We start from the raw sequence: 25577 nt of genomic DNA, 5'->3' as shown, positions 1-25577 counted from the left end.
GGCATTCAGAAGGAAATAATAAACTGGTTTTTTGCTTTATCTTAGTAAATAAGTAATTCCCTCATAGTCAACCCAATAGAAGAAAATCAAATCAGACTAGCTATATTGCCTCAAGTGTAGTTAAGTTCATCATTTTTGCTAAGATTATAGTGGTAATGCAATATACCATGGAAGAATCTAATATTCAGCCCAGGGTGAAGATTGGGCATGCCAGAGGATTAGTGTCAGGGTGCTTTATAGAAGTGAAACTTGATGGACAGGCTGGAGACAGATCTACAGAATCTCATTAAATTGCTGAATTGTTCATTACTGAGCACTCTCACTGTAATAAAGTGCTCATTGACTTTGACAAATCCCCATCCCATGTCTTAAGGAAGAACAGCAAAGCAAGAGGTGTTGGGGAAGCTGGAGGAAATTGGCACAAAGTGGGGGAGATAATAGAAAAGCTGATGGGGGGATGCTACCATTTGATTTGTCTTACCTGTGACTAGTGTGGCCTCCTGCACACACATGCCTGCACGTTATGGTGATACTAATTCAGCATGTTTCCCAAGGCACCTCTGCTAGTAGGCTGCCACAAAGCCCTAAGCACAAATTAAAGTTCCCCCTCAGAGAACCTTGGAAAGGGTGCCGCTGCCTGCAGAGCACAGTTATTTACTCTAGTTGGAATTCCCAATGTCCACTGGGTGATTTGATCCTAATCCACATAAAGATTAAGGCAGTTATTTTAATGTACCAAATGTGTACACAGAATGATGCTTGAATGTGATTTAAACTGAAGTGACTGCAGTTCTTATCTGACACATTTTGGATTTTTGTTAGACTACCAATTTGCAGTTGGCTGATTTTAGTGAATATGGTGAAATACAGCTGGAACAGATCAAGTTTGAGAAAGCTAAACATTAATAGTAATGGCAGTGTGCTAGGATATAAATTAATGTAGAGTACTACAGTAATTCCTGTTGATTTTTCAGAATCCTTGGCTTCATGTGAGTGTCTTAAGTGGAGAAAATAGACAAGGACTATAATGACGTATTTCCTAAAACAAATTAACAACGAAAAGCCCACCAGAAAGCCTGCATAGGCTGTGAAAATGGAGAAATTTACTGTTTACATCATTAGGGAATTTTTATGTGGGCTAAACCTTGAGTAATGATTATTAGTTGATACAAGATTTGTTTTCGTATTGAGTTTTTACATTTTACTAGCATGTGAGATTATGGAATATAATTTTATATATAGGAAATTTATTATTTGTAAGCTTCATTAAAATGTATAAACTTAAAACAATGACATGGAAAAAAGAATTAAATAAAAAAAGATGAAGGAAACCAAGGAAGAATACTGAAGAAGTTGGAGGAAAAGAAACTATTTTTTTAGTTTTTCACTTTTTCATTATGACCTGCGCAGCACAATTTTTTTTCCACACGAAGCAGTCCTGACAAGGACATAAATGTCTAGTTTATCATGAAGTGAAAAGTGAGTCTTTTCATAATTGGCCATTATAACGAAGGCTCATTGGCTTTACTTTAAGGAAGCAGGTGAATTCTTTCTCTTGATAATTGAAAAAGTAACCAACCCTGTAAGATGGAACATGTTGGAGAAATATAGCAGTAGAGGACTTGTTCTTGGAACCTTAGCAAATAGAAAGCAAGCCAAAGATTTATGAAAAAACTAATGTTAGCCTTAGTTATAATACAGTTATGCCTTATGGTTTTTATTAGAAAATTCAGTGTCACAAGGCTTAAATACTCGTGTTTCAGAGATCATACTAATAGTTACAGATAGAAATATTTACTGGATCATTCTGTCTCCCCACAGTACATTGGTCAGGTGGTACTGTATTAAATACTGCCTTTCATCCAAGGTGAACTCTCAGATCACATTTGGAAAAGAATCTTAATGTGAGATGAGTATAGAGTAGGTTCTTCCACCTCTGCTACTGTTTAAGTCGGTGGTTAAAGGATATATGTTTTTTCAACAGCTAACATTAAAAGCAGATCAATTTTAATATTTTTCAGTACTTCTGAAGCTGAGGAAAAAACAAGGTTTTTCTTGTTGTTGTTTTTTTTTTTTCTTTACTTTGCCATGCATCTTGCTTTCTTGGTAATCAACTGATAAGCAAGGAATCTAGGAAAAATTCGTAAATAAAACTGCAGGAGCGGTTTATTCATCTAGAAAGCATGAAACTGTGTTGTGTCTTTTCCAGGGCTAGTCTCCTAAGAGATTCTAGTCCTGTTAACTTCTTTGTGTGTAAATTCTGAATCTTAGTTCATGAAGAACAAGTTCCACATATGAAAGTGTAGCACTAGTTATTCTTTTTATTCCTTTAGATGTGATATGCAAAACCAGTGTTTGGTCTCTATATTAGAAAACTGTCTTTGCTTGAATAAATAGGAAAATAAATGACAGAAAGGCTACAGTGTTATAGGTCAATATGAGTTAACGTCACTTTTATAAAAATAATAAATGTACAAATCCAGTTTTCTTATTACAGTCATGTTTATCCTCTTCCAAGGGAGAGTGCCCTATTTTCGGCTGTCTTCTTTTTATACTTGAGCTCCATTTTGAATTTCCTGGTGACATTTGTGGAGGGCCAAAAGTATTCAGCAGAAATCTTGCAGTAGGGCACAATATTTAAAAATATTTTGCAGGGCACACATTGTGGCTGGCTCTTATGATGAAACAGTTCTCTGCTGAAGACGGGCCCAAAGACATCTTCTATTCATCCCCAGTGATGCACACATTTACCTATGAAGAACAGCAGTTTCTAAAGTGGGTTGTCATGTTCCAGTACAAGCTTGCCATTCCTTCAGTGCAGTACTTGATTTTTTTTTTCTGTCAGTCTTTTGGTGTTGCAGAGCAATTTTAAATATGGAGAGAGCAAAAATAATTTTTCTCAGGGATATATGTATGTTTTGATGAAATGTGGCCTAATTGCCTTGCTAAATGTGAACTTAAGTTTTACTGCAAAACAAGTAATGACATAAAATAGTAAGTGAAGGAAAGCATCTCAGTAATCAGTGTTATGTTTAAGCAGTATATTAGCCTTTCACTGTTCAAGAAATAAGCTTAAGTGCTCTCCTGGGCAATAAGTGAAATAATATCTGGTCTAATGCTCGTTCCTAGTGAATATTTACCCTAAGCAGAAAACCACCACACTAAAATGTAGCTGTCAGCCTCTCATCAAGTGAGATGTAGGAGAGAAAAAAGGAGTTTAATGCATATCAAGGCTGAGGTGAATTGGTGAGGCTAAATGGGAAAATTAACATATTGCCCAAGCATGTTTTGCAGTGCTTTCACCTCCTGTTTTGTACCCTTTTCGTGAGTAGTCTACATAAAAGCTCCAGAGAGCCGCCTGTGAATCCCTGTATCCACTGGTGCACTGTGTGTATCATGACTAGCTGCAAGCAAGATCACATAGTTACCCTCAAAGCAGTGGGAAAACATCACCTATGATAGGACATACATTTCCTTTTCCTAAGGCTAATCCTCATAAACGTAAGTATTTCCCCTGATTCCTCACAGTATCTCTGGACTGTGTGGGATTAATATTGCATGTGCAATGTTTTTGGTAGGACATCCATTATATATAGGCCAGGCAGGTAGTTGTGGCCTAAGGTCTGCAAGGAGGTCAGTGTCCACTGGAACTGCGAACTAGACAGGGTTCATGCAGGATACGTGGATCAAGCAGCGGAACCTCACACTGTCCTGCTGATGTGCTCAGATCACGTGCTATTTTACTGATACAATTTCTGCATCATTTGTAATATGCCAAAATGGCATTTTGGCTTACAGGGAAAATGAGCGCTGCCCCTGTTGGCACTGTCCCCTTACTTTATGAAACACCTTGCCTCTTTGTCTGCCTTAGCTTAATTCTAATGGGCTCTTAATCTTGTCCTTGACAGTAAAGTTTTGTGAACTTTCCGTAGGCTTTGGTTCTGAACTTTTAAAAGTTTCTGCCTCCTATTTTTCCAGTGTTAGCTAATATTGTTATTTATCAAGTATAGCAGTATGGAAAGGGATTTTCTCTATTAAAGCTGGGTTTATGTTAGGAACAACTGTGTTTTCTTCTAATTTTCTTTTTGATACATGTCAGTTCCAATCAGAAAACTTGATTATTTTGCTGCTATTGCTGTGAGCAGTAGAGAATTACTGAAGAGCATTACTTTTGTTTCACTGTCCTACAGTAATATTGCCTCATCTCATTTATCCCAGATTACGTTCAGAAGTGCACAGAATATCACACCAGTATTTAGAAAGGCTGCTGTGCCACAGCTCTTGAATTTAGGTCACTTCTTCAGCTAAGCAGTGGATGTGCATTTTGATTTAGAAAGCCAGGGAAGGACACCAAGGTGTACACACAGCAAGATTTCTTCTGTGTTATTACATTCTGTGTTTGACTTTGTCTGTTATGGGGGGGGTTGTGTTGACTGTTATGCTCTTTGTGGCTCTGATCTATTGGAGATTAGCTGAAGTATAATTGTATTAGTATACACATATATGGCTAAATAAAAAAAAAGTTGCTGAGGCTATTATGAAAGCCAGGTGTGGTTGGAAATATAAATCACTTTAATTTTTAGGTTAAAGAAAATAACATAAAGTCTACAACCATAGATACCTCAGATGATCAAATGAGGCAGTCTGTTGTTTCTACCTTAATTACTGTCTTCCATTCAGAGATATAAATGTTAGTAATCTCTCCTCTTTCAAACTCCCAGTAAAGCTGTTTAACACTGTTACCAGTCGACTTAAGCTTGAGGAAAATGATAGAAAATTAGAAGCTCTTGTGAGAATTCCAAGCTCCATATTTAGACAAGTTTTCCTTTGGAGCTGGTAGAAACATTACTTCTATTTGTAACTACAAAGCCAAAGATGGAGAAAGAAAGTGGAATTTCAGGTTTTCTGAAATCATACAAATGATCATCAATATGTTAAGATCTCTAGAATCTAGTCTTGGGGTTGAGCACCTAAAGTAATTGTGCCAAGTTAGATGTAGTAAAGTTGCCCTCATATGTCTAGACCTGCTGATAAGTGGATTAGTTCAGCATGACTGCTGAGATCTGATTAGCTGTTGACCTGTGCTATCACTTCTGCTCCAGGACCAGGACACTAGTGGCTTCAGGAGGTTGAGGAAGCAAGGAGATAGAAAAGCAGTGACACTCCTGCACATTTTTGCTTAAGGCAGCTGTGCCGCCCTTGGCAGCTTCCAGATGTGCAAGTGAGCTGCATGGCTGTGGGTTTCATTGCCTTAGGACAAAGGGTTCCTTATACTTCTTTGATCACCTTGGGCTCCCTCGTGCTGGGGAGAAGTGGAAGAAATTACAACAAATACATTTGTCAAAAAGATCTTAAGAAGCCTTACTGTGAAGTGGCTTCCAAGCTATAGGTCTATGTGGGATAGTAATGACAGATCGAAAGATCACAGTCTCTGAAATGAAAATCTGTGCTGAAAAGCTTTCAAAGTGCTCCTTTAGAGTGGAGCCTATTTTAATGTCTGTTTGAAACCACAGAGGTGTGCGTTTTATGAGGTTCAGCTTTTAGCAGTTTTCGGTGTTTCAGTTTGCTTCAGATATTATTTAGTCAGTTTAAATAATAAATTTATGTTTGTTTCAATCTTGTAGTGGGGAAGCTCTGACATTCTTAGTTCATCAGATACGTTTGGGGTCTTAAATGCATTTACTAATGTGGTTCAAAGTATCTAAGTTATTTTTTAAAAGAAGTAGCTTTTTTTTTAGAAAGATAAGTTGATTTTGAAAAATTAACTCATCGTTTAAAAATGATACCTGCATTAATCTGAAGCCTATCATGTGGGGATTAAATGAGAATCAAAAAATTGATTGAGAGAGTGGCATTTGTTCAGGCTGGAGAAGAGACGACTTCAAAAAGACCTTTCAGTACCTAAAGGGGGCCTACAAGAGAGCTGGAGAGGGACTGTTTACAAGGGCTCATAGTGATAGTACAGGAGGCAGTGGTTTTAAACTGAGAGTAGGTTTGGATTAGATATTTGGAAAAAATTCTTTACTGTGAGAGTGGTGAAGCACTGGAACAGGTTGCCCAGAGAAATTGTGGATGCCCCATCCCTTGAAGTGTTCAAGGCCAGACTGGATGAGGCTTTGAGCAAGCTGGTGTAATGGACCCTGCCCACAGCAAGGGGTTGGAACTAATGACCTTTCAGGTCCCTTCCAACCCAAACCATTCTGTGATTTCAGTTGGAAAATTTGACCACGGTGGTTTTGTAGTAACACAGCGTGTTGAGAGCCTGAATATTTATAAAGCAACTAAGAAAAGCATATACCTTGAAGTATATCTTTGCGTGTGACCAAAGACATTAATGACATACAAGTCCTGTATAGCTGTTGTAAAGATTATTATAGAAAATGATACGTTTTTATGTGATTTGTTGGATTTGTCTATTAAATCCCTAGAAAATTATAGCCTAACAATAGGGAAGAAAGGAGTAAGAATCTTTTTACATTCAAGAACCATTTAGACTAATTTTCTCAGAGCTGAATTGCATTTTTAAAGAATTTTGTTGATTTTGTGCCTATTTCATTTTCTAACAACTTTTACTGATGAAAGCTTGTAGGTTCCTGTCTCCGTAGTGAGCCACTACACTTCTAAAATATATTTCAGAGGTAAAAGTAACAAGAAAGGAATAGCAATAAAAACAATATGTATCAGATGGTGAAAAATTGTCGTTTCCACTTATAATTATGTACCAGCAACTTATTTTAATGCTAAATGTGTCTATGTAAAGTTTCAATGTATTTGATGTCAGCCTGAATGTTTCCTCTAAAAATAAAAAAAGGAGGTCTAGATTTTGAAATGATGGCTCCTGGGAGGGAGATCCTTTTCTACCTCCCATGTGCTCTGTCCTTACCCTGTTTCAGAAAAGATAAATGCTATCATAAACCTTGATCTCCCTAAACTGAAATAAAATCACAGTTAAGAGCCCTAGTTAGACAGATGTGTATATGAAGAGATAAGCTTCTGTTCTTTGCAGCTTCACAAAAACTTATCAGATATAAAGCACCTAGCAATGTTGGTTCTGCCATCATAACAAATGATGGAGGGTCCAAACTTGTGCATTTTGTGATGAATTAGAAAATGGATGGCAAGAAGTTTTTGCCTCACAGCTTCTTGCCATTTGATCCAGTTATTGAAGAGAGTCAGGTTTTAGGGACGTATGAATCTACGTTTTAGAAACATTTATGATGGGGAGGCTTCCTTTTAATTTCCAACTGTCTATGGCTGGACCTGTTTCAAAGGAAAAAGGTGAGACTGAGTCTCTGGAAAAAGCAAGATTGTGTTTCTGGATACCGTATTTTGAATTTGATTTTATTGCTTTGCTCTTGTTTTATTTGCTTTGCTTTGTCACCCTCCACAAACTCCTTTTTTGATGATCTTGTTAAAACAACATTTACCTTGATTGCGAGAGTAAGGAGAGCCTTTCCAGTGTGATCAATCCCAGCTCACTCATTTTATTTTTTACACTCCCAGCTGTGACAGTCATTGCAGTGCACAGGAAAATAGAGTTGTTGTGAATAGTGGGGTAGCTGTAAAGTCTGTTGCAGTAGGAGCTACACACAAGCTCATACATTAAACACACACCTCTAAGTATAGAGTGTCATTGCTAGGAGTTACACTGGGCCTTACTTGCTCCTTCTGTCACAGTGAAGCAACAAGTTAGGTGCAAGAAGAGCATTTTTGGGTCTCTGAAGCTCTGAATTACTCTAGAGGAAACTCCTCTATGGTTTGAGGACCTGATCGCACAGGAGTGGACTTCTCTTGAAGCACACTGTGGGAGAGTTTTGTCTTTGCTACTCCAAAGTTAAGAAAAAAAAAAAAAAGGCAGTTTTACTGCTTGTATGGAGACGTACTTAGAGCTGAAAAAATGCTTCAAGTACTTTTGACAGAAGATATTTAGGGACCTGTTTTATCCTCAGTTTCTGATACCTGCATCTCACTGGAATTTGCTGTGTGGTATGGAACACCAAAATCTCCACAGGATTTTTGTAGTGGAGTACAGAGACTCAGTTGGACAGCTTGAAGGGACAAAAGATTTCGATTAAGCCACTTAATTTTTCTGTATCTTAGTTCCCTCTTTATGAAAGTGGTTGAAATGTACACTTCTCGCAGAGAACCTTGAGTTTTACTGCTTATAAATTGCTTTGAGATACTTGGAATGAAAATGCTATATAATTTTGAAGTTCAGATTCCCCAGAAGGTGTAAAATGGCAAGCTTCCATAAGCTGTGATAATTTACAACAGCTGAGAGTTTACCGTCTGTCTGTACCTTATTTCACTTTGAGCTCCAGTAGATAAGTTCAGTTTTTCTTTTATAGCAACTCTTCCTTACTGTATATCATTTTATATATTAATGTAGTTTGGCTAGCCTTTTGTCAAGCTGATTTTTTGATCATAGTTGTTTTATTGTAGGTTTAAGAAGTGGGAATATCTTTATTGGGTTTAGTCAGTGTCTTCCACGTGGACTTCTTCCTAGTCTCATTGCCGGTAAATGTAAGAAACTGAGAAAGTGTGTAAAAGAAGTTAATACAATTGTAAAATGCATACATTTTATTCTTAACTATTATTATAAAAGTGACAGTTTTTTTCTACGTGTTTCATAAGAAACACATACATAAAAAATGGAACTAACACTGTCTTTCTCACAAACCTTTGTGATAATGTCCCTTTTGAGAAGGCCATTATAATTAAATAGCACCAGGGAAGAAGGAAACTTGCAGTAAATCACTGGGCTGAGAATGCAAGGAACTGTACTTGGTTGGTAGAGATTTTGTCTTTGGATGAAGAATTCCTTTCTTCCTCACAAGGATGTTGTGCGTAAATATTTAATGAAAATTTCTGAGATGGAAGTACAGGTGTTAAAATTGTTACCAGTGGAGCTGTATAATTATGACTAAGAAATCTGCCAAAGGTGTGTAGATTGTGTATCCTCCTTGCACCAACAGAAAGACTGTACAGGACAATATTTTTGTCTGGCAGCCTTGTGAGGAAATCGCGCAGCTGGTGATGGGTGCTTTACAGCTTAAATGCTTTAAAAAGATGGATCTTATCAGCACTTGAGAAAAAATTGAGAAGTATTTTTAATACATTGTAATTCACTTTAATGCCATTTATTTTTATAATTTCTTTATTAATACAGCTCTGTTATGTACGTCTGCTTTAATAACAGTATAATATCATTAAATAAATCACTTTTGGTGCTAGAGACTTCAACCGATAACTCTGCTTGCTGCAGTGTTTTTCAGCTGAAAGATCGAAATCAAATTTCTGCCTTGTGTAAAGTGGCTTACAGATTGCAGGGCTCATGTTCTGAAAGTTGCAGGTTGTCATCTTGACAGCACACAGGTCCCAAACCAGCAAACTCCAACCAAGAGGTATAGTATTTCTTATTTAGCAGACCTAGAGCTTCCTTCAGTAGTATTCTGAACAAATCCACTGCAGCATTTGCAGGGACTGATCACAGGTCAGGAGGACATACACTAAAAAGTGTTTTCACCCTCCAGGTATAATGAACCTTGGTCTTCTCTAATCTTCCTTTGGGGCCATATATTTCCTGAAGTCATAACTCATTTAATATTTGGCTTCCCTCCTTGTTGCCTGAGCCAATCTCTCGGTCCTCCAAACCCTGTCCATCTGTGAAGCTAAGAATCTGACTGCATGGCAGTGATTATGGTTGAGTCTGGAAGGATGCATATTTTGTCTTTCCTGCCAGCTGGGATCTCAGTCTTCAGTTTGGGAAGACACTTCAGGGGCCCTCCTGTACACAATGCCAGTGCCACTGTCGAGGCAAGGATCTAGAACTAGGGTGGGGTTGGCTCGGTAGGAGTTGGGGACAAATAGCAGAATAACAGGATCTTTGAATATGTGCTGTGATCCCTTGTGGTGGGGAATCATGAATGTGAGACATTGCTATTTATGTAAAGAAACGTGTTTGCTTCTGAGTCTTCTTTCTGCTATATCCAACAAAGCATGTGTTGGCAGCTTCCTAAGCTGTTACTTCCCTTCTTCACTGGTGTGTTAGGAATGTTTTGGGTTCATTCCCAAGAGTTCACTAAATATATAGATATATATACATAGATATATATATATATTTCATAAACAGTGTCTTTATACTTGGGAAATGTTTAATGTTTGAAATGGGAGGAAAGGTGAAACTCAGCTGTCAGCCAAGTGGAAGCACTAGGGGGAAAGTACTTGCCAAATCACTGCAAGACTGGGCAACTTCGTTTGTGCTTCTTTTACCTAAGACTTGGAGCTAATAAATCTTAATTGGGCTGGCTTAAAGCCTCCATGCTCTCTGAGGGTAGCAAGACTTCCCTAACTATACAAATAAAAAGGACCAGAAAGCCTTTCAACTTACTTATATCAACAATAGACTTTAAGAATTCTAAATGGCATCCTCTGTGTCAGCAAGGATGTGCAAGTCTGCTCACAGCTTCTTCCACTGAGGGCACTTGTGTGTCTTCCACTTAGATGAATGTTTTTGCTTATGGTTCCAAACTTTTAACGAACTAAAACTTCCATTCTGTCTTGTGAGAAGAGGTACATGACATAAAATTTCTGAAGATCCATTGGTGTTTGGATCAAACTTCTCTATCTACTCCCCCTCCAGGCAAATCCTAATCTTGGCTTCTGAGCTGCTTTTTTGTTTTGGTATGCTGACCTGAATATTGGTGTGCATTTTGTGATTCTTGACAAACTAGAGAACATCTGATGATGATCAAGAACACGGAACAAAAGATTTACCACTCACCACTTGAAATACTTGCTTCTTTCAGAGGTACTATTCAGTTTGATTCTTTTTGACCTCACTTTCCTTACAGCAGCACTGTGAGGATGGGAAGCCGTGTGGCTGGAGCAGTGCAAGTCTGGGAGAGGAAATGAACTAACTGAGGAAGTGCAGGAAACTTGTGTCTTTAATTCTTTCCAAATTTTGCCTAAGCAGCCACTAAATAATTTCCCTCCTTTTTTTTTTTTTCCCCCTGTTCATTTGTGAGACACTCTGAATCTGTGCTGATGAGTAAGGTGAGAAACACCTGGTGGGATTGATTAATTTTTCATCCTTTAGAATGTGGGAATGAACAACCCAACCCACCAGAAAACTAAATATTGATGCTGTCAGTGGCATGATAATTGGTCTCTGCTTTCATCTCCAAACAAACCTTTGCTTGGATTCTATTATTCATTCTAAGAGGAAAAGGGTTATTAATGCAGTGTTCTTTAATTTTTTTTCTTTTTTGTGTGTGTGAGAGAGAACAATGTGTGTGAGGAGAGCAATAATACAATAAATATATCGGCTAAGAGAAAACATTTGCAAGAGATCTTTGCCCATTTTTTTTAATCTTCTCTTATCATGAAGAATTTGAGCTGTGATAAATTGTTCTGCTAATCAAACAGCACTGAAAGGTTAGGTCACTGGAAGTCTTTAGTCATTTTGTGCTTTTCAAGAGTGAATTTGTTAAAATTATGCTGAATACCCACTTAAAGCCTGGGCTGAAAACCCTACCTGTGTTTTATAACTCTGCACTGTCAGAACCCATAATAAGTCAAACATTCTTTCAGAGGTACTCATAAGGGAGAAAAAACCCTGTAAATTTAAGAGTAATTTCAGATTGTAAATGAAAAAGAGAGGCACGACTGTTCATTTGCACCAATCATGCCTTCCTTTCATCTGCTCTGATTAGGCCTGGTGCGGTTTCATCAAACTACTCCATCACTGAGCTGTCACTCCAGTCGTCTGTTGATTGAAAACAATCAGGGCTCTGATGGCACAATTATTCTGACCCTTTAACTAGAGGCTGCTGTGATAATGAAAGGTTGATTATGATAGTTTGTGCCTCTTTCAGTTTGCCAAGAAGGTTAATTTGGGCATCAGACGGATGTTTAATGGGCGCTTGCTGGCTACACTGAGGTAAATGAGAACGTGCAGTCTTCGATATTGCACGGATATAGTTTGGCTGTCAATCATTGTCATTTTGAGTTTGTGCCTCACACTCTGGAAATCACATTTTATTTTTTCCTTGGGATTTAATTTATTCTGTGCCCTGAGGAAGTTCTTTCACTCTGTGACCTTCACAGTAGCTTTCTCTGTCTTTTTTCCCTTCCCTCACATGGAGCCCAAAGGCATAATACATCTAGAGGAACGTTTCTCTTTCATTTTTCACAATGGAAAAAAAAAAAAAAAAAAAGGAAATTTTAAAATCCGCGTTTATCAGCTCACCCTGAACAGAGCAAATGTTTTAATTCTAATTGTAAAATCAGAAAGAGCAAATGAAAGCATGCCTACTTGCTAATGCAGCGCTGCACCGGGGGCTGCTTACGTAGACACACATTTGTAAAACTGACAAACAGGTAATTTTAAAATGTCTCTGTGTAGAGAGGGTGGGGGATGGCATAGCTTTGTTTTCACAGGCTACACGCACATGGCTCAGCTCGGTTCCTTGTAAATGTGGTCTCCGTCACTGTACTACAACTTTATGAGTTGGAAAGTCTCTTCAGGGTTCAGGGGCAAAAGGCATTTCATTGCTGATTCAGAGATTATTAATATTTACTGTGTTCAGATTGAGAGAATCATATGCATAATTTTGTAGTTGTTTGGCTCAAGGTGCAAAAGAAATGCAAATACCTCATAATTTTGATTGTTCCACATGCAGCTCATTACAGTCTTATTTTTATGCACATTTTAAATTCAAAATAAAAAGAAGAAAAAGATTTTTATCTTTAAGGCTCTTCTGCATCTAGGCTTGAGACATTCATTTTCCATGCTGCCCACAACTGATAGTACCTGATTGATAAAATTGCAGAGAGTCTGAAGGCTGTGCTGCGTGTTTACTAACTTCTAAAAATATTCATGTGTAATTCAAGGCTTTGAAAAGTCATGTGTGTGTTTTGTTGTGTGGTGGGGTTTTTTTCCTCAGCAATTCTTACATTTTTCTTCTTAAATGAGTGATACCAATGAGTGAGACCAATGTAGTTCACCTTACTTAAATAAAATGCTTAAATGAATACCCTAACCCCCCTGGGTTTTGTCCTTTGTAGTCTCTAGAGAGAGAGGAGGACTAAGGACCCTTTTGAGGTTCAGATTTAGACCCTTTGGAAACCCCTGTTTGTTGCCAATTGAGATGTGGTTATGAGACAGGATATTCCAGTCTGGAATACCTGAGGCTTGCTGAGTTAGATAAAATCCAAAACCCAGCAAAATTATGTGTGAGTTTAGAGCTAAAATATGTATTTCCAGGGTTCTCAAAGACCTAACTAGTAAAGTCCAAGTTTTGCTCTTTGAAGTTCCCTTGGTGGTGCTTTATGGTGATTGCTGTAGAAAAATGTATTGCTTTTAAGACTCTTTTTGGCTTATCAATCAATAGGATCAGATCTATAGCACTGTTCAGTTTGCTAAGGATACAAAGATATTGACTTTTTTTTCTGGCCAAAATGTTTTGCTTATTTTAAGAAACAGGTGAGATTTTTATTGAAAGAAGAGATTTGTGGTTATTCCTCTTTGCCCAGTGTATATCAACAGATTGTCACATACAAATCAGATAATTTGTGTTGCATATAGCTGATCTCAGTCCAGGAAAACACATCTCTCCACTTTTGTTTCCATATTGAAAATTTTCTTTTCTCCTAAAATGGGCACGTTCACTAAGTTACTACAATCAAGATTTCCATTTGTTTTAATGAGACAGTGTGAATTCATTGTTTTAAAACTTTAGAAAATTTGTTTCCTTGTATTTGTAGTTGCTAAAACAAACAAACAAACAAACAACCCCCCCAAAAAGACAGCGCTCCAATGCCTTCATTTTTTCCACTGCTGTCACTTTTTGGCTTCATATCGGTTATTAGACACCTTAGAGGATATAAAGTACCATATTTCCTTTGCAGTCCATTGGGCTACAGTATGAATACGTCAGCTAAAGAGCAGACCAGGATGACTTTAATGGAGTGCCTGTGGCCCCTGCCAGAGCCCAGACTTAGAAAACTGTTTGCTTTCTTTAGAGCTCTGTGAACAGCAACTTTCCCTAACACTGACTTTGTGACTTAAAGTAGTTTCCAGCTGAAACTGATGAGTATGTCAAGCTTTTTGCACTCATGAAGTAGCTTGGCTTTTCTGATTGGAAAACTTCCTGTGATGTCAAGTGAAGGTCTGGCACGTTTCCTAAGCAGAGTGACATGAGAAGGATTTCAGGGGGATGTGAACGGGCAAGGCACAGGCGTGATGGCCTATCTTGCCTCCTGGGATAGCTGGTAGCCCAAAAGACCAAGTAACTATTTCCTGCAGGGTTATCTTCAACAGGAGTGAAATTCCTGATTCAGCTTTAACCTCCACTGCCTCTCTGCCCTCTCCGGCTGTGGGATGTGTGTGGTATGTACACCATTAACAGCTGGGAGGGGAGGACTGAGCTCTGAGGGTGTGTGACTTGGACTGGAAGCAGAAGCAGGTGTTGGAAAAACAATGAAATCACTATCCGACATGCAGGTGTACTTCTATGTATGCTCCAACTGTGCCACAGCATATTTTTCCATCTCTTTTCTGCTGTTTAGAGAATGCACTCTTTTGCTAAATTGTGTAATGTAACCTTGAAGAAGAAGAATCCTGTGGGTTAAGGCATTAGAATAAGAGAATTAATCTGGTTTGAAAATCCTGTCCTTCTGAGGGTCTACATTTGTCATTTACTTAGTTTAGAAGATGAATATGGCAAAATATATTATTTATTAAAGTTGATATAGGGACTAGGCTGTAGCTTCCTTTTCTCACACATTCTTACATTAAAATTAATAGAAAAGAAGCTTCTAGCAGTTTAAACAGAATTTGCCTATATGTCAGAGGGAGTAGGAGCCTTTCCTTATTTTTGTAAATTATTTAGCAGTGATACAAATATTTTAAAGCTCAGAATTGTGGATGGTTTTGTTTTGTTTTTTTACTTGCTTACTTGTGAGCATTTTAAACAGCATTATAAAGTCTATAATGGCTTTGACTTTATTTTGCCAATACTGATTATAGCTGCTAATTGTTACTGCCAGTGTGGCTAAAACAAAGGCACTATAATTATTCATAAAGTGGAGAAAGGTGTGTATATATATATATATATATATATGTAATTGGTGTATAGACATGGTGGATTTTTGAGTTTCTGTGTAGGCACCAGGTTTCTAAGTCTGGATTAAACAAAACCTGAGTAAAGGTGTTATAAATTGTGTTCATAAATATACAGATGTTTTATTGTGTCGTACATGGAAGTTTCCACCTCTGCCATATGTTGGTAAGAGTTATATTTGACTCCTTTGCGCTGAAGGAAATTTAGAACTGTGTTACAGCCCATCAGTGGCTATTTCTACTATAAATAGTTTTGTTTTGTCATCTTCCCTCTCTTCCAGAATACAGAAGCAGTAATGAATTTAATACATCATATATGAAAGCCATGAGTAACAGAAACCTTTATTTTCAGCTCCTTCATGTGACATTCCCATGATCAGTACAGGGCAGTAAGTTTTAGCCAAAACTTTATCACGCAGCTAGTTAAAAACAGCTGCTACACAAGTTCTGTGTCATCATGATTTGAAGTATCAAGTAGAGGAGTCTGTCCTTACACAGAACTAATCAATGTCTTTGATAATGACTTGGATGAAGGAATAATATGGGGTTTATGTTTTCAGAAAATGAGAAGGTGGAATGGTCTTTGAGCACTTTTGAAAATACACTTAGGATTGAGAATCATCTTGACAGAGTGGAGCAGTGGCCTGAAGTAAATAGTAGAGAGTTCAGTAACAACAGAGAAAGCATGACACTTAGTGATACACGTATTGTGTTATATTCCTTTAGTATGTTGTCATAAATAGAATGAAAGATGGAGGGGAGAAAAGGTTTCTCTTTCTAATCCTCTAACATTAGTCTTACTTCTTTGTAGTGTACCTGTGGTATCCAGTGATCCCATAGCCCCTATTTTTATATTATTGCTCCAGCAGCTTTGTTCAGGGATAGGATGGTCTCCTACAGCACCACAGATTGTATGATGGGAGTATTGCATAGCAGTAGTGCCAGCTGATAATGCTGTGGAAATTCTTCAGGGGGACTGGTACAATAAAACGCTTCTGTGTGTACAGTGTATATACTACTATAAGTGGATTTTTAGTAGGTATCTTTTTCTGTTGACTAATAGGCTTTCATAACTGCTTTTTAGATTGATAGATACCACTACCGAGGCAAATACACAGCTGCTCTTCCAATGCAAGCAGTTTGCAAAAGACCAAATTTTTATAGAATTGTACACAAATAATTGGTGTCTTGTTTTTTCCTTTCCTTCCCCGCACTTTTAGCTGGCTGTAAGGTGGTTGGAACACAACTGCCGCTACCAGTACCTGGATGAACTTCTCCAGTACGTCCGCTTTGGCCTTATGGATGTGGATACACTGCATACTGTAGCTCTTACTCATCCACTTGTCCAAGCAAGTGAAACTGCGACAGCACTCATTAACGAGGCCTTGGCTTACCACCAGAGCGTCTATGCACAGCCAGTTTGGCAAACCGCAAGGACAAAACCCCGCTTCCAGTCAGACACCCTCTACATTATTGGTGGGAAAAAACGTGAAGTCTGTAAAGTGAAAGAATTGCGATACTTCAATCCGGTAGATCAGGAGAACGTTCATATCGCAGGGATTGCTAACTGGAGCGAGCTAGCACCCATGCCTGTAGGGAGAAGCCACCACTGTGTTGCCGTCATGGGAGACTTTCTTTTTGTAGCTGGTGGAGAGGCAGAGCACTCCACGGGGCGCACGTGTGCGGTGAGAACGGTCTGTCGGTACGACCCTCGCACTAACTCTTGGGCTGAGATAGCTCCGATGAAGAACTGTCGGGAACACTTTGTGCTGGGAGCCATGGATGAGTACCTGTATGCCGTAGGGGGCAGAAATGAATTGCGTCAAGTGTTGCCTACAGTGGAACGCTACTGCCCCAAGAAGAACAAGTGGACCTTTGTACAGTCCTTTGATCGGTCGCTCTCATGCCATGCGGGATATGTGGTGGATGGTCTTCTTTGGATATCAGGTAGAAAACGTTTCACACAGTTTGAGGTACTAAGAAAATACCAAAATACTGTCTTGATTTAAGCTAGTAAATCTTTTTTGTTTTATATGTCATGATAACTTTTGTCTTAGGAGGTGACTGCTTCAAAGAATTGAAGCCTGAGTAGAAGTATAGGAGCATAATGTACCTACACTATATTTTATTTCTCCTAAGTGACTCTCTGTCTTTCAAAGCTGCACATGTCATATGTGCTATCTCATAGCTGCCATTCATAAATCACAGTGAATTGGAATGATAATGCACTTTTGGACAAATTTCAGATGATAAATTCTGTGTGCTTCCTAAAAACAAACAAACAAAAGACAGTTTCTGTAGTATGATCTGGTACTTCTGACAGTGACAGGACTTGAAGGAATCGCCTGAAGTTGTGTCAGGGGAAGTTTAGGTTTGATATTAGGAAGAGGTTCTTCACCCAGAGGCTGATGGGCATTGGAACAGGCTCCTCAGGGAAGTGGTCACAGCACCAAGCCTGACAGAGTTCAAGAAGAGTTGGACAACATTCTCAGGCACATGGTGTGATTTTTGAGCCGGTCCTGTGCAGGACCAGGACTTAGATTTCTATGATCCTTGTGAGTTCCTTCCAACTCTGGATATTCTATGATTCTACGATTCATTTAGTCCTGATATTGAAATGGAAAATTAGGTGCTTGTTGGCTTGTATTGTTCCAGGGCTTGAAGGCAAATGTATGAATTGCTCCCACTTGCTCATGAGGATGCTGTAACAGGCCACGATGACCTTTCTTAGAAATCATCCATAGAAATCTATCCATAACAAGTGCCCAGGACTGTCTGAGTGTAATCATAGCTTTATGGCACAGATAGATCAATGTGTAGGCCTTATAATTGTAAACTAAGGTATCATTTGCAACTGAGTCTGATGTAGATTTTATGTTATGTGTTACATTGTTATGTTACATTAGTGGGGGCTGAGGACCTGGTTTACTCAGTCTTTGTAGTGACTTCTGGTATTAGTTATTTTGGAATACAGTCAATAGTGTCTACCGAAGATTTGTCAGAAAAATATTCCTATTTTACTAAGAAGTGTTCCATGGAAGGTTATATAGTTATAATATTTATTAAGAAAGCTAATGAGTAAATGGGGCCAGCCCTTGAGATAAATGTTCAGTATTTGGCATCTTCACTGTAGATATTCTCTGGTATCCCCTCTGGGGATTTTAACATGGTCTAGAATGCCTCTGGTGGAAAGATGGTGTATGAATGGAAGATTAAGTTAGCTACTTAGGCCTTCACTGTGCTTCTCAAAGTATGTTGTTTAGGTTAGCAGATGTACCTTTTTGTCCATATGGATTAAGTGCCTCATGGGAATGGATTCCTAAGCATTGGAGGGGACTTTTTTTATTAATATACACTGAAATCATAAATGATGACTTTGGAATTAACAGCAGGACAAAACGCAGAAAATCACTGAGGTCCCTGGCAGGTATTTGCATCACCTCCTTCAGTAACCATCATTTACAGAATCTTGTAGAACCTGTGCTGTTTATTAATCCTGAAGTGAGACTCAGGAACAGTACAGGAACAGGGTTTCTGTTTTAGGGTACTTGCTGGGTGTGTTCAGAGTATTATCCTCTTTATTGACTACCTTTCCTATTTTCTTAGTGGAGAGGGATGTGTGTCTGTGGTGGCCACTTCAAACACATGGAGGTTACGACAGTTGTGTCTTGCTTACTGTTTTTTTTCCCCATCTGGCGGTTTACATTTGTCAGCCTCCACTTATGAAGAACAGGGCCTTTTAGGAAATTGTGGTAAGCATATTCATATAAAATCATTGAATGTGCACTAGTGTGGTCCATCAGTGTGGTCTTTCCTCTAGTAAAAACTCCAAAATATCCGAAACACAAGATAGCATTTGATAGGATTTTTAAGTCAAATGTGGGACTGACTGAAGATTAAATTTAATCTTTCAAGATATTCTAGGAAAGGGGAAATTAAGCTGAGGATTAATTCATGTGATTAGTTACGTAGGTGAAATGCATGCCTGCCTGTGTTTTTTAAATACTACCTGCATTTATATAATGATGCAGTGTGATATTGTGTTCAAGGATATGCCTCTGATAGAGCTTAGAATCAGGGGAAGAGGTACGTGGAAGCCTGTTAGATCAACTCATTAAAACTGGGCAAAGCAACAAAAAATATCTTGTCAGTATTGTTCCATTTATATTTGTATGAACATAACTTCTATTGTAAAGCCACAGTCGAGAGCAATGTTTTGGCAGTGTAATAAGATAGACAGGGCTTTTCAGTTGTATTTGGATAGCTTTTGAGAAAATGCTTAGAAGTTTTGAGTTGCTAGATTCCGACAGGTTATTATGAAGTACGAGAGCATACTATACTACACTTCAGTAGTGTATTGATCCGAATTATGTACTCACAGATTGAAAACTGGTTTCTGTGTACTAAATAGAGATATTTTAAAATTAAAGGGAGATGGAGATATCATAACTGTAGCTAGCTTTCTATTATTAATTAATTACTCAGGACTAAAATGTAGCTTCTGGTATATTCAGGGCTGAGGGAATTGTACAGAGAGATGTTTTATTGTATCATGGTCACTGCTGAAAACGTTCACTGTTCATCACTGAATATAAGATGTTAGGATAAAAGTAATCAGTAATGCAGGAGGGAACCTAATTTTGAAGTATGTGGCCTAAAATTAAGTAATTAAAAAATTAGTCTGAGTTAGAGATGTTTCTGAGCTGTATCCCTGCTGCTTTTTCTGGGAAATTTGGGTCATCAGCAAAAAGCTCTCAAAGTCAGTCTGCTGCTACCAGCTGGCAAGGGAACCCTGAAAATGTGCCCAGTTTTTTTGTGAGTGGATAAATTAAACAGTGATAATATAAGTTTCTAGCCCTTGTATTTGTGGAGGGAGTCATCAAAGCATGACCTGCACACTGACCATTTACTTACTCAGTGCCTCTGCTACGGCTGCTTGCCCTCTTAAAGGCTTTGCTGATCAAAAGCTGACTAGACTTAAGGGGTTTCTATTATTACTGGGAGTAATTTTCAGCTTTACTTTGCTGCTTCTTTGGTACAAATATGACAAAGATTCAAAAACAATAGAGGATAAAATCATGGCAAAGGCAGCAGGAAAGGGAAATGAGCTAAATAGAATGCTATACAAGTGTAAGCACATATAGAAGATGGGTGGCTGGTGTTTCAGGAGAAAGGGGCTCCTAGGCTGCTACCACCTCCTTGGGGTTTTTAACCTGACAGAAACATGTTAAACTTTTGCACTGTAGAACTAGTCAGACCCTCTGGTCAGCAGAAGTGGGTTCAGCTCTTTAGTTTTCTGGGCTCCATATTGTTATATAATTATTTTTCTTGGTTGTTTTGTGGTTGGGGTTTTTTTGTGTGTTTGTTTGTTTAGGGGTTTTTAGTTTGTTTTTTTTTTTTTTCACAGCCATTATTTTATTTCCTTATTTAAAAAACAAAGATGAGAGTTCATCACAATAATGTGCTTGTTTTAACTCGGATACTGTTAATTTTCCTCATAGCAGCCAGTATGGGCTGTGTTTGTATATGTGCTGGAAACGGTCATGATGACACAGGGATGTTTTTGTTACTGCTGAGCAGTGTTTGCACAGAGTCAAGGCCTGTCACCCCACCACACCAGTGAGGATGCTGGGGTGGGCAAGAGGTTGGGATGGGACACAGCTGGGACCCCCACTGACCAAAGGCACGTTCCATACCATATGGCATCATGCTCAGCATATAAAGCTGAGGGAAGAAGAAGGAAGTGGGAGGACATTCCATAGTGAATGGCTTTTGTCTTCCCAAGTCACCATTATGTTTGAGGAATTCCTGCTTTCCTGAGGATGGCTGAATTAATTCCTTGTTTTGCTTTGCTTATGTGTGTGTGTGGCTTTTGCTTTACCTGTTAAACTGTCTTTTTCCCAAGCCACGAGTTTTATCACTTTCACTCTTCCAATTCTTTCCCCACTCCTCCCGGGGGTAGTGAATGAGCAGCTAAGTTGCTGACTGGGGTTAAACCACAAAAAATAAGTTCTCTGTACTGACATTGCAGCTCAGGCAGATGGTTTGGAAATTTTTTAGAAGGATGACTCTTACAGACCCCAGTTAACCCCCCATCTGATGCCATGACCAATTTCACAAAGGAATTGCATGCCACATGCTTGAAAAGTGAAGTATTTCGGTGAAAGAGAAACAAAATGCGCCAAACACTTTGGAGTTCAGCATTGCTAACAATCGTTAACTATAAAAGCGGAGGAAGTATATTCCATAAGAGGAAGAACTTGAGCTATGCCCATTTCCTTGCCTCCTCCATGGTGTGCACATGTAAATCTGGAGATCTGCTTTTCTGTGCACCTTAACCTTCCTCCACCTGTGTAGGCGTAGTGCCCCTGGGGACAGCGAGGGGCAGGGAACCTCTGCCAGGCACTCCAGCTCTGGGCCATTCCTGTGCCTGCATCTTGGGATAATGATGCTTCCCCTGCCTCAGGTGCTCAAGAGATTAGCACATGAAAAGTGTTGTTTAAAGCAAAGTGTTATGCTGTTGTTTTGCAGAGGCTGGGTTGTCTGACCTTAAGTGTGTCAGCTAAAATCACATCTTGACATAAACATAAAATCTCATCTTGAGGAAAGGGGTAAACAAGCCAACCCTGTACAGTTGCTTTGTATTTAATATAAGATATAAATATTTTTTCTTCAAAATTCAAGATTCCTTTTGGGTTTTAACTGTTATTTTTTCCCTAACGGTGGTGATTTTGACCAAGAAACTGATGGTGATAACATATCTTGAAGAATTATTCTGAGTTTGCAAGTGATTCAGAATGAAAGGCATTACCTTACTATCAGTATACTGTTGTGAAGAGAAAAATATTTTCTCAGTAATGCCTAGAAAATTCCTTTATGAAAAATAGATCTGGAATAATAAGAATTTACAGAATCTAACCAAATCAAGTTGTACACTGTGGCTGGCGCAGGATTTACCAGGAGCAGGAGGTTAACAAGCACATAAAAATTACCTCAGTGGCCCAGTCTTAGTCTCTATATGGAACATGTACAGACTTCATTACTACTGTATTTGAATAACAGTAATAAATCTCACACCTTTCAATCATGGACATTATAAGTTTCATGCCATTGATTCTTCTTAGATTGAATGTAAACATACAGCTTTAAGGATTTAAAAAAAAAAAAAAAAAAAAACACCAAAATAGTCCTCTAACAAACCTAGGGATTCTACCCCTCTTGTCTGCAGCTGGATTGCATCTGGAGTGGGACAGTTGGTATCTCCCAGGGGACTTCTTAGGATGGGAGAGTATGCTCCAGCTCAGCTGCCCTCACTGCACCAGGGCTGGCTGAAGTAAGAGGCAGTGGGGTTTGCATGTTGAGGAAGGATTATCTTGTGTTTAACACACAGACACCTTAGAGAGGAGAGATTTCTATTTTAAAATAGCAGAGCACCTTGGGGTGTATGTCATGTCAGTTTCTATGTATTCCCTGGATTTGCTGGAAGGAATACACATGGGGGCTCTTTGCCAATTTGTAGTTTTACACATCTCCCAGTGAACTCGGATTCACGCAGCAATTGGGGACTTCAGAGAGAGTTGTGAGATTTTCTGGGGGATTTGGATTGAATTAGATTTCTCAAGTCATATGGGGGTCTTGCTAGGACATGTTATAAATATGAATTATAAATTGTCTTTTGGGAAAATGGTTGAGTCTACTACCTCCCACCCTTCTCTCTTTTTGCAAGTGTGTGTCTTGTAGATGTATTTCAGTGGAGTTTGTGGACAGATTGAGTGGGCTGTAACAACCCAAAATGTTTCCTATGTGTGGAAAAGGGCTGGACAAGGTATGTCTTGGAATCCTCCAGCAAATTCCTCATATAGACGGGCACTGTTGCATGAGCTGGGAAGTTACTGGTCCTGGAGGGCTTAAAAAGCAACATTTACAGCCTGCAAGGGAGTGAGCAACAGTGACTGTGGCAGTGTGAAAACATTGCAAGCCCACAGGTTGGATGATGGGCTTTCTGTGAGGGTGTGCTCATGTCTGTAAGAGCAAGACACAGACTTGTCCTGAGGGTGCTTCTTGCCTCCCAGGAACTGGAGTCCTCCAAGCCAGCTGCTCATGTCAAAGTGGTTTAACCATTGCTCTGTTTATAAAACCCAGCAAGTACTGATCAAACTGTAAATTTTCTGTCATTTATTCAGCCAGACTTTTTTTTTCTCCCTCTTTAACTGTTGGGTTACTACCATATTAGCGCTATTGCTTGACATCAAATTTAGTAGCATGGTCTGTATTTTTAAATACTTTGTGTTGTTACGATGTCTCCCTTTCTATCCTCTCCTTTTCTCATAGAAAAAACAGCAGAGAAGTTTAAGAAATTCTCTCAGAATTACACAATTTTTTTCTGAGAAAGTATGTATTATTTTTAGTACCATTTAAACTTTTTTCCCCCTCCTTTTGCTATGTTTTAAGAGACATATTGCTGTTCTTTTGCCCTTTCCCTGCTGCCTTGAGTATTTTTAAAAAAATAGTTCAAGAGGGCATTGCAGACTTGTTAAATCTGAATTTTGGCAGAAAATTTTAAACTTTTGCTATAGCACTTCAAAGTTAGGAGGAACTAGAGTTTGAAAATTGATGCAGATATAAGATGGCATATTTAATGACAGATGTATCTATAGAAACCTGTTAAGATGCAGATTATCCCCCTGGGGAGGGGAGATCAAAACTGCCAATCTATAAAATATACTTGTTAGGGGAAGGCATGGAATCTATCTCTGTGAGCACTTTGATTGCAGGGGACAGTGTAGCAGCATGTGGCATCATAACCTAAGAGCAGACAAATCAGCTTGATGACTTTCAAAGCCAAGAATACTGCTGGAGGCAAGGGTACTCCAGTCTAGAAGAAATTAAAACATATAGAGACTGTTATTAATTCCAGATCTATTTTTGTGTAGTCAAATCTGTATGCAAATCCTTAGCATCTCATTTTGGCAGATTAATCTAAAAGTGAAGAGCGGTATGTGAAGGGAATGTAATGACAAAACACCAGAGAGGAGCAATATTGCAGGGGAAAAGATGTAAGCTGTGTACTTGATGTCAGGGGCTCTTTGTGAAGAGAAGCAAAGAATTTTGCTTATTTGCTTATTTTATTATTTTATGAGGAAGCAACACCCTTCTTTCTCTTCTTCCTTCACATCTTTCGCCCCAAATAAAGGTGTCCTCTTGGAATGGAAATACATTACCCACCATTGTGTTTCTGATGTGTCTCCTGTAGTTTAACGTTCTGGACATAATCATCCAAATAACTATGATTTTTGTTTTTCAAAATGCTAATCTGACATCTCATTTTAAACATTGGGCTGGGAGTAAAAATAACTGTATGTAAAAGAAAATCAAATTACAAAACAGATATTGGAAAAGATGGGTTTGTGCGCGTGGCTGATGGCTGCTAGGACTGTGGAGGCTGCGCAACAGTGTAGAGACAAATAACAGATTGTGAGATTAGACACAGGAGCAGTCACTGCTTTCCAATGCCTGTTCCTGTGTGTGCACTTCACAGGTGCTGTGATGGGCAGGGTGCAGCACAGTGTGATGGAAATGGTTTGGAAAGACTGCATCTCACCCTAGCTCTCTCTGAACCTGTAAGTGTCTCTGAGCTGGGAGTTTGTGCCACTGTCCATGTGCCAGGCCTGGCACAGGTTGGTGCTTGCCGAGATGCACCCAAGTAACAGCGTTATTTCTCCCTGCTACTGCATCTGAAGACGACTCTAAAATAAATACATCTGTAGTTTCTGCTATCCATTGATCATATTCTCAGCCTCACTCAAATTTTGAGTAATCAGAGGGTACTTCTATGTTAGCAAGTAGCTCAACCCAGTAGGAGCAGATCACCACCAAACTTTGGTGCCAAGTTCTCTGTATTTACTCCATGTACATGTTCACATCTTTTGCTTTGGACTAGATTTGTTCTGGTCCTCTGGCCCAAATGTTCCCAGTACTAGGAGGGAACAAAGCCATCCAAAAGACTAGTTATTATTTCCTACCCTTATGCCACCACTAAGGAGGTGGAGCACAGCTGGTGCAAATCTGGAACAGAGCTTCTGGTTTAACTTCAGTGCACACCCGTCCGAACGTACAGCCTAAAACGACATGTGAGAGGTGGGGGAGTTGCTTCAAAATCACAATATGGCTCTGAACCAAAACTCTACCCTAGCTGCAGCTGGAAGCTGGCAAAATGAGAATTCCCCAGCATGGAGCTTGGAGATAAAAGAAAAAAAAACCCCAGCAGTAGTAGTGGGAGTAGCTATAGCTCAGCCAGCAGGAATGAGTAGTAGGAATTAGTAGCTGCATAAGAGCTTATTGTGTGATCAGTGTTGTAGGTGTCGGTCATCTTTCTGGTATAATGTTAGGTATATAATAATGGCCAGTCTCTTCGCGAACGAAGAACCGGGGAAGGTCTTTCCACCTTCCAGCC

At 39.0% G+C, this 25577-nt stretch overlaps 1 protein-coding gene across 7 annotated transcripts in view; it reads left to right on the top strand.

The window, feature by feature from the left end:
* The window catches only part of KLHL32 (kelch like family member 32), a 123745-nt gene that overhangs the window by 87846 nt on the left and 10322 nt on the right, over positions 1-25577 (top strand). For 3 of the 7 annotated variants that reach the window (XM_027904219.1, XM_027904218.1, XM_027904220.1), the window contains one exon: positions 16345-17071. The exons of 2 other annotated variants lie outside the window; for them this stretch is intronic. In XM_027904219.1, the coding sequence (XP_027760020.1) occupies positions 16345-17071 (727 nt within the window). Of the gene's footprint in view, positions 1-16344; positions 17098-25577 lie in introns of those variants that run through there. 2 more of the 7 variants (XR_003573537.1, XM_027904221.1) reach the window with 2 other exon arrangements.

Source organism: Empidonax traillii, unplaced genomic scaffold (genome assembly GCF_003031625.1).
Source record: "Empidonax traillii isolate 1590-97213 ecotype Southwest subspecies unplaced genomic scaffold, ASM303162v1 scaffold1022:size207980, whole genome shotgun sequence".
Taxonomy (NCBI): Eukaryota; Metazoa; Chordata; class Aves; order Passeriformes; family Tyrannidae; genus Empidonax; species Empidonax traillii.
The sequence above is the reverse complement of the archived record's forward strand: the minus strand, read 5'-3'. Positions and strand labels throughout refer to the sequence as shown.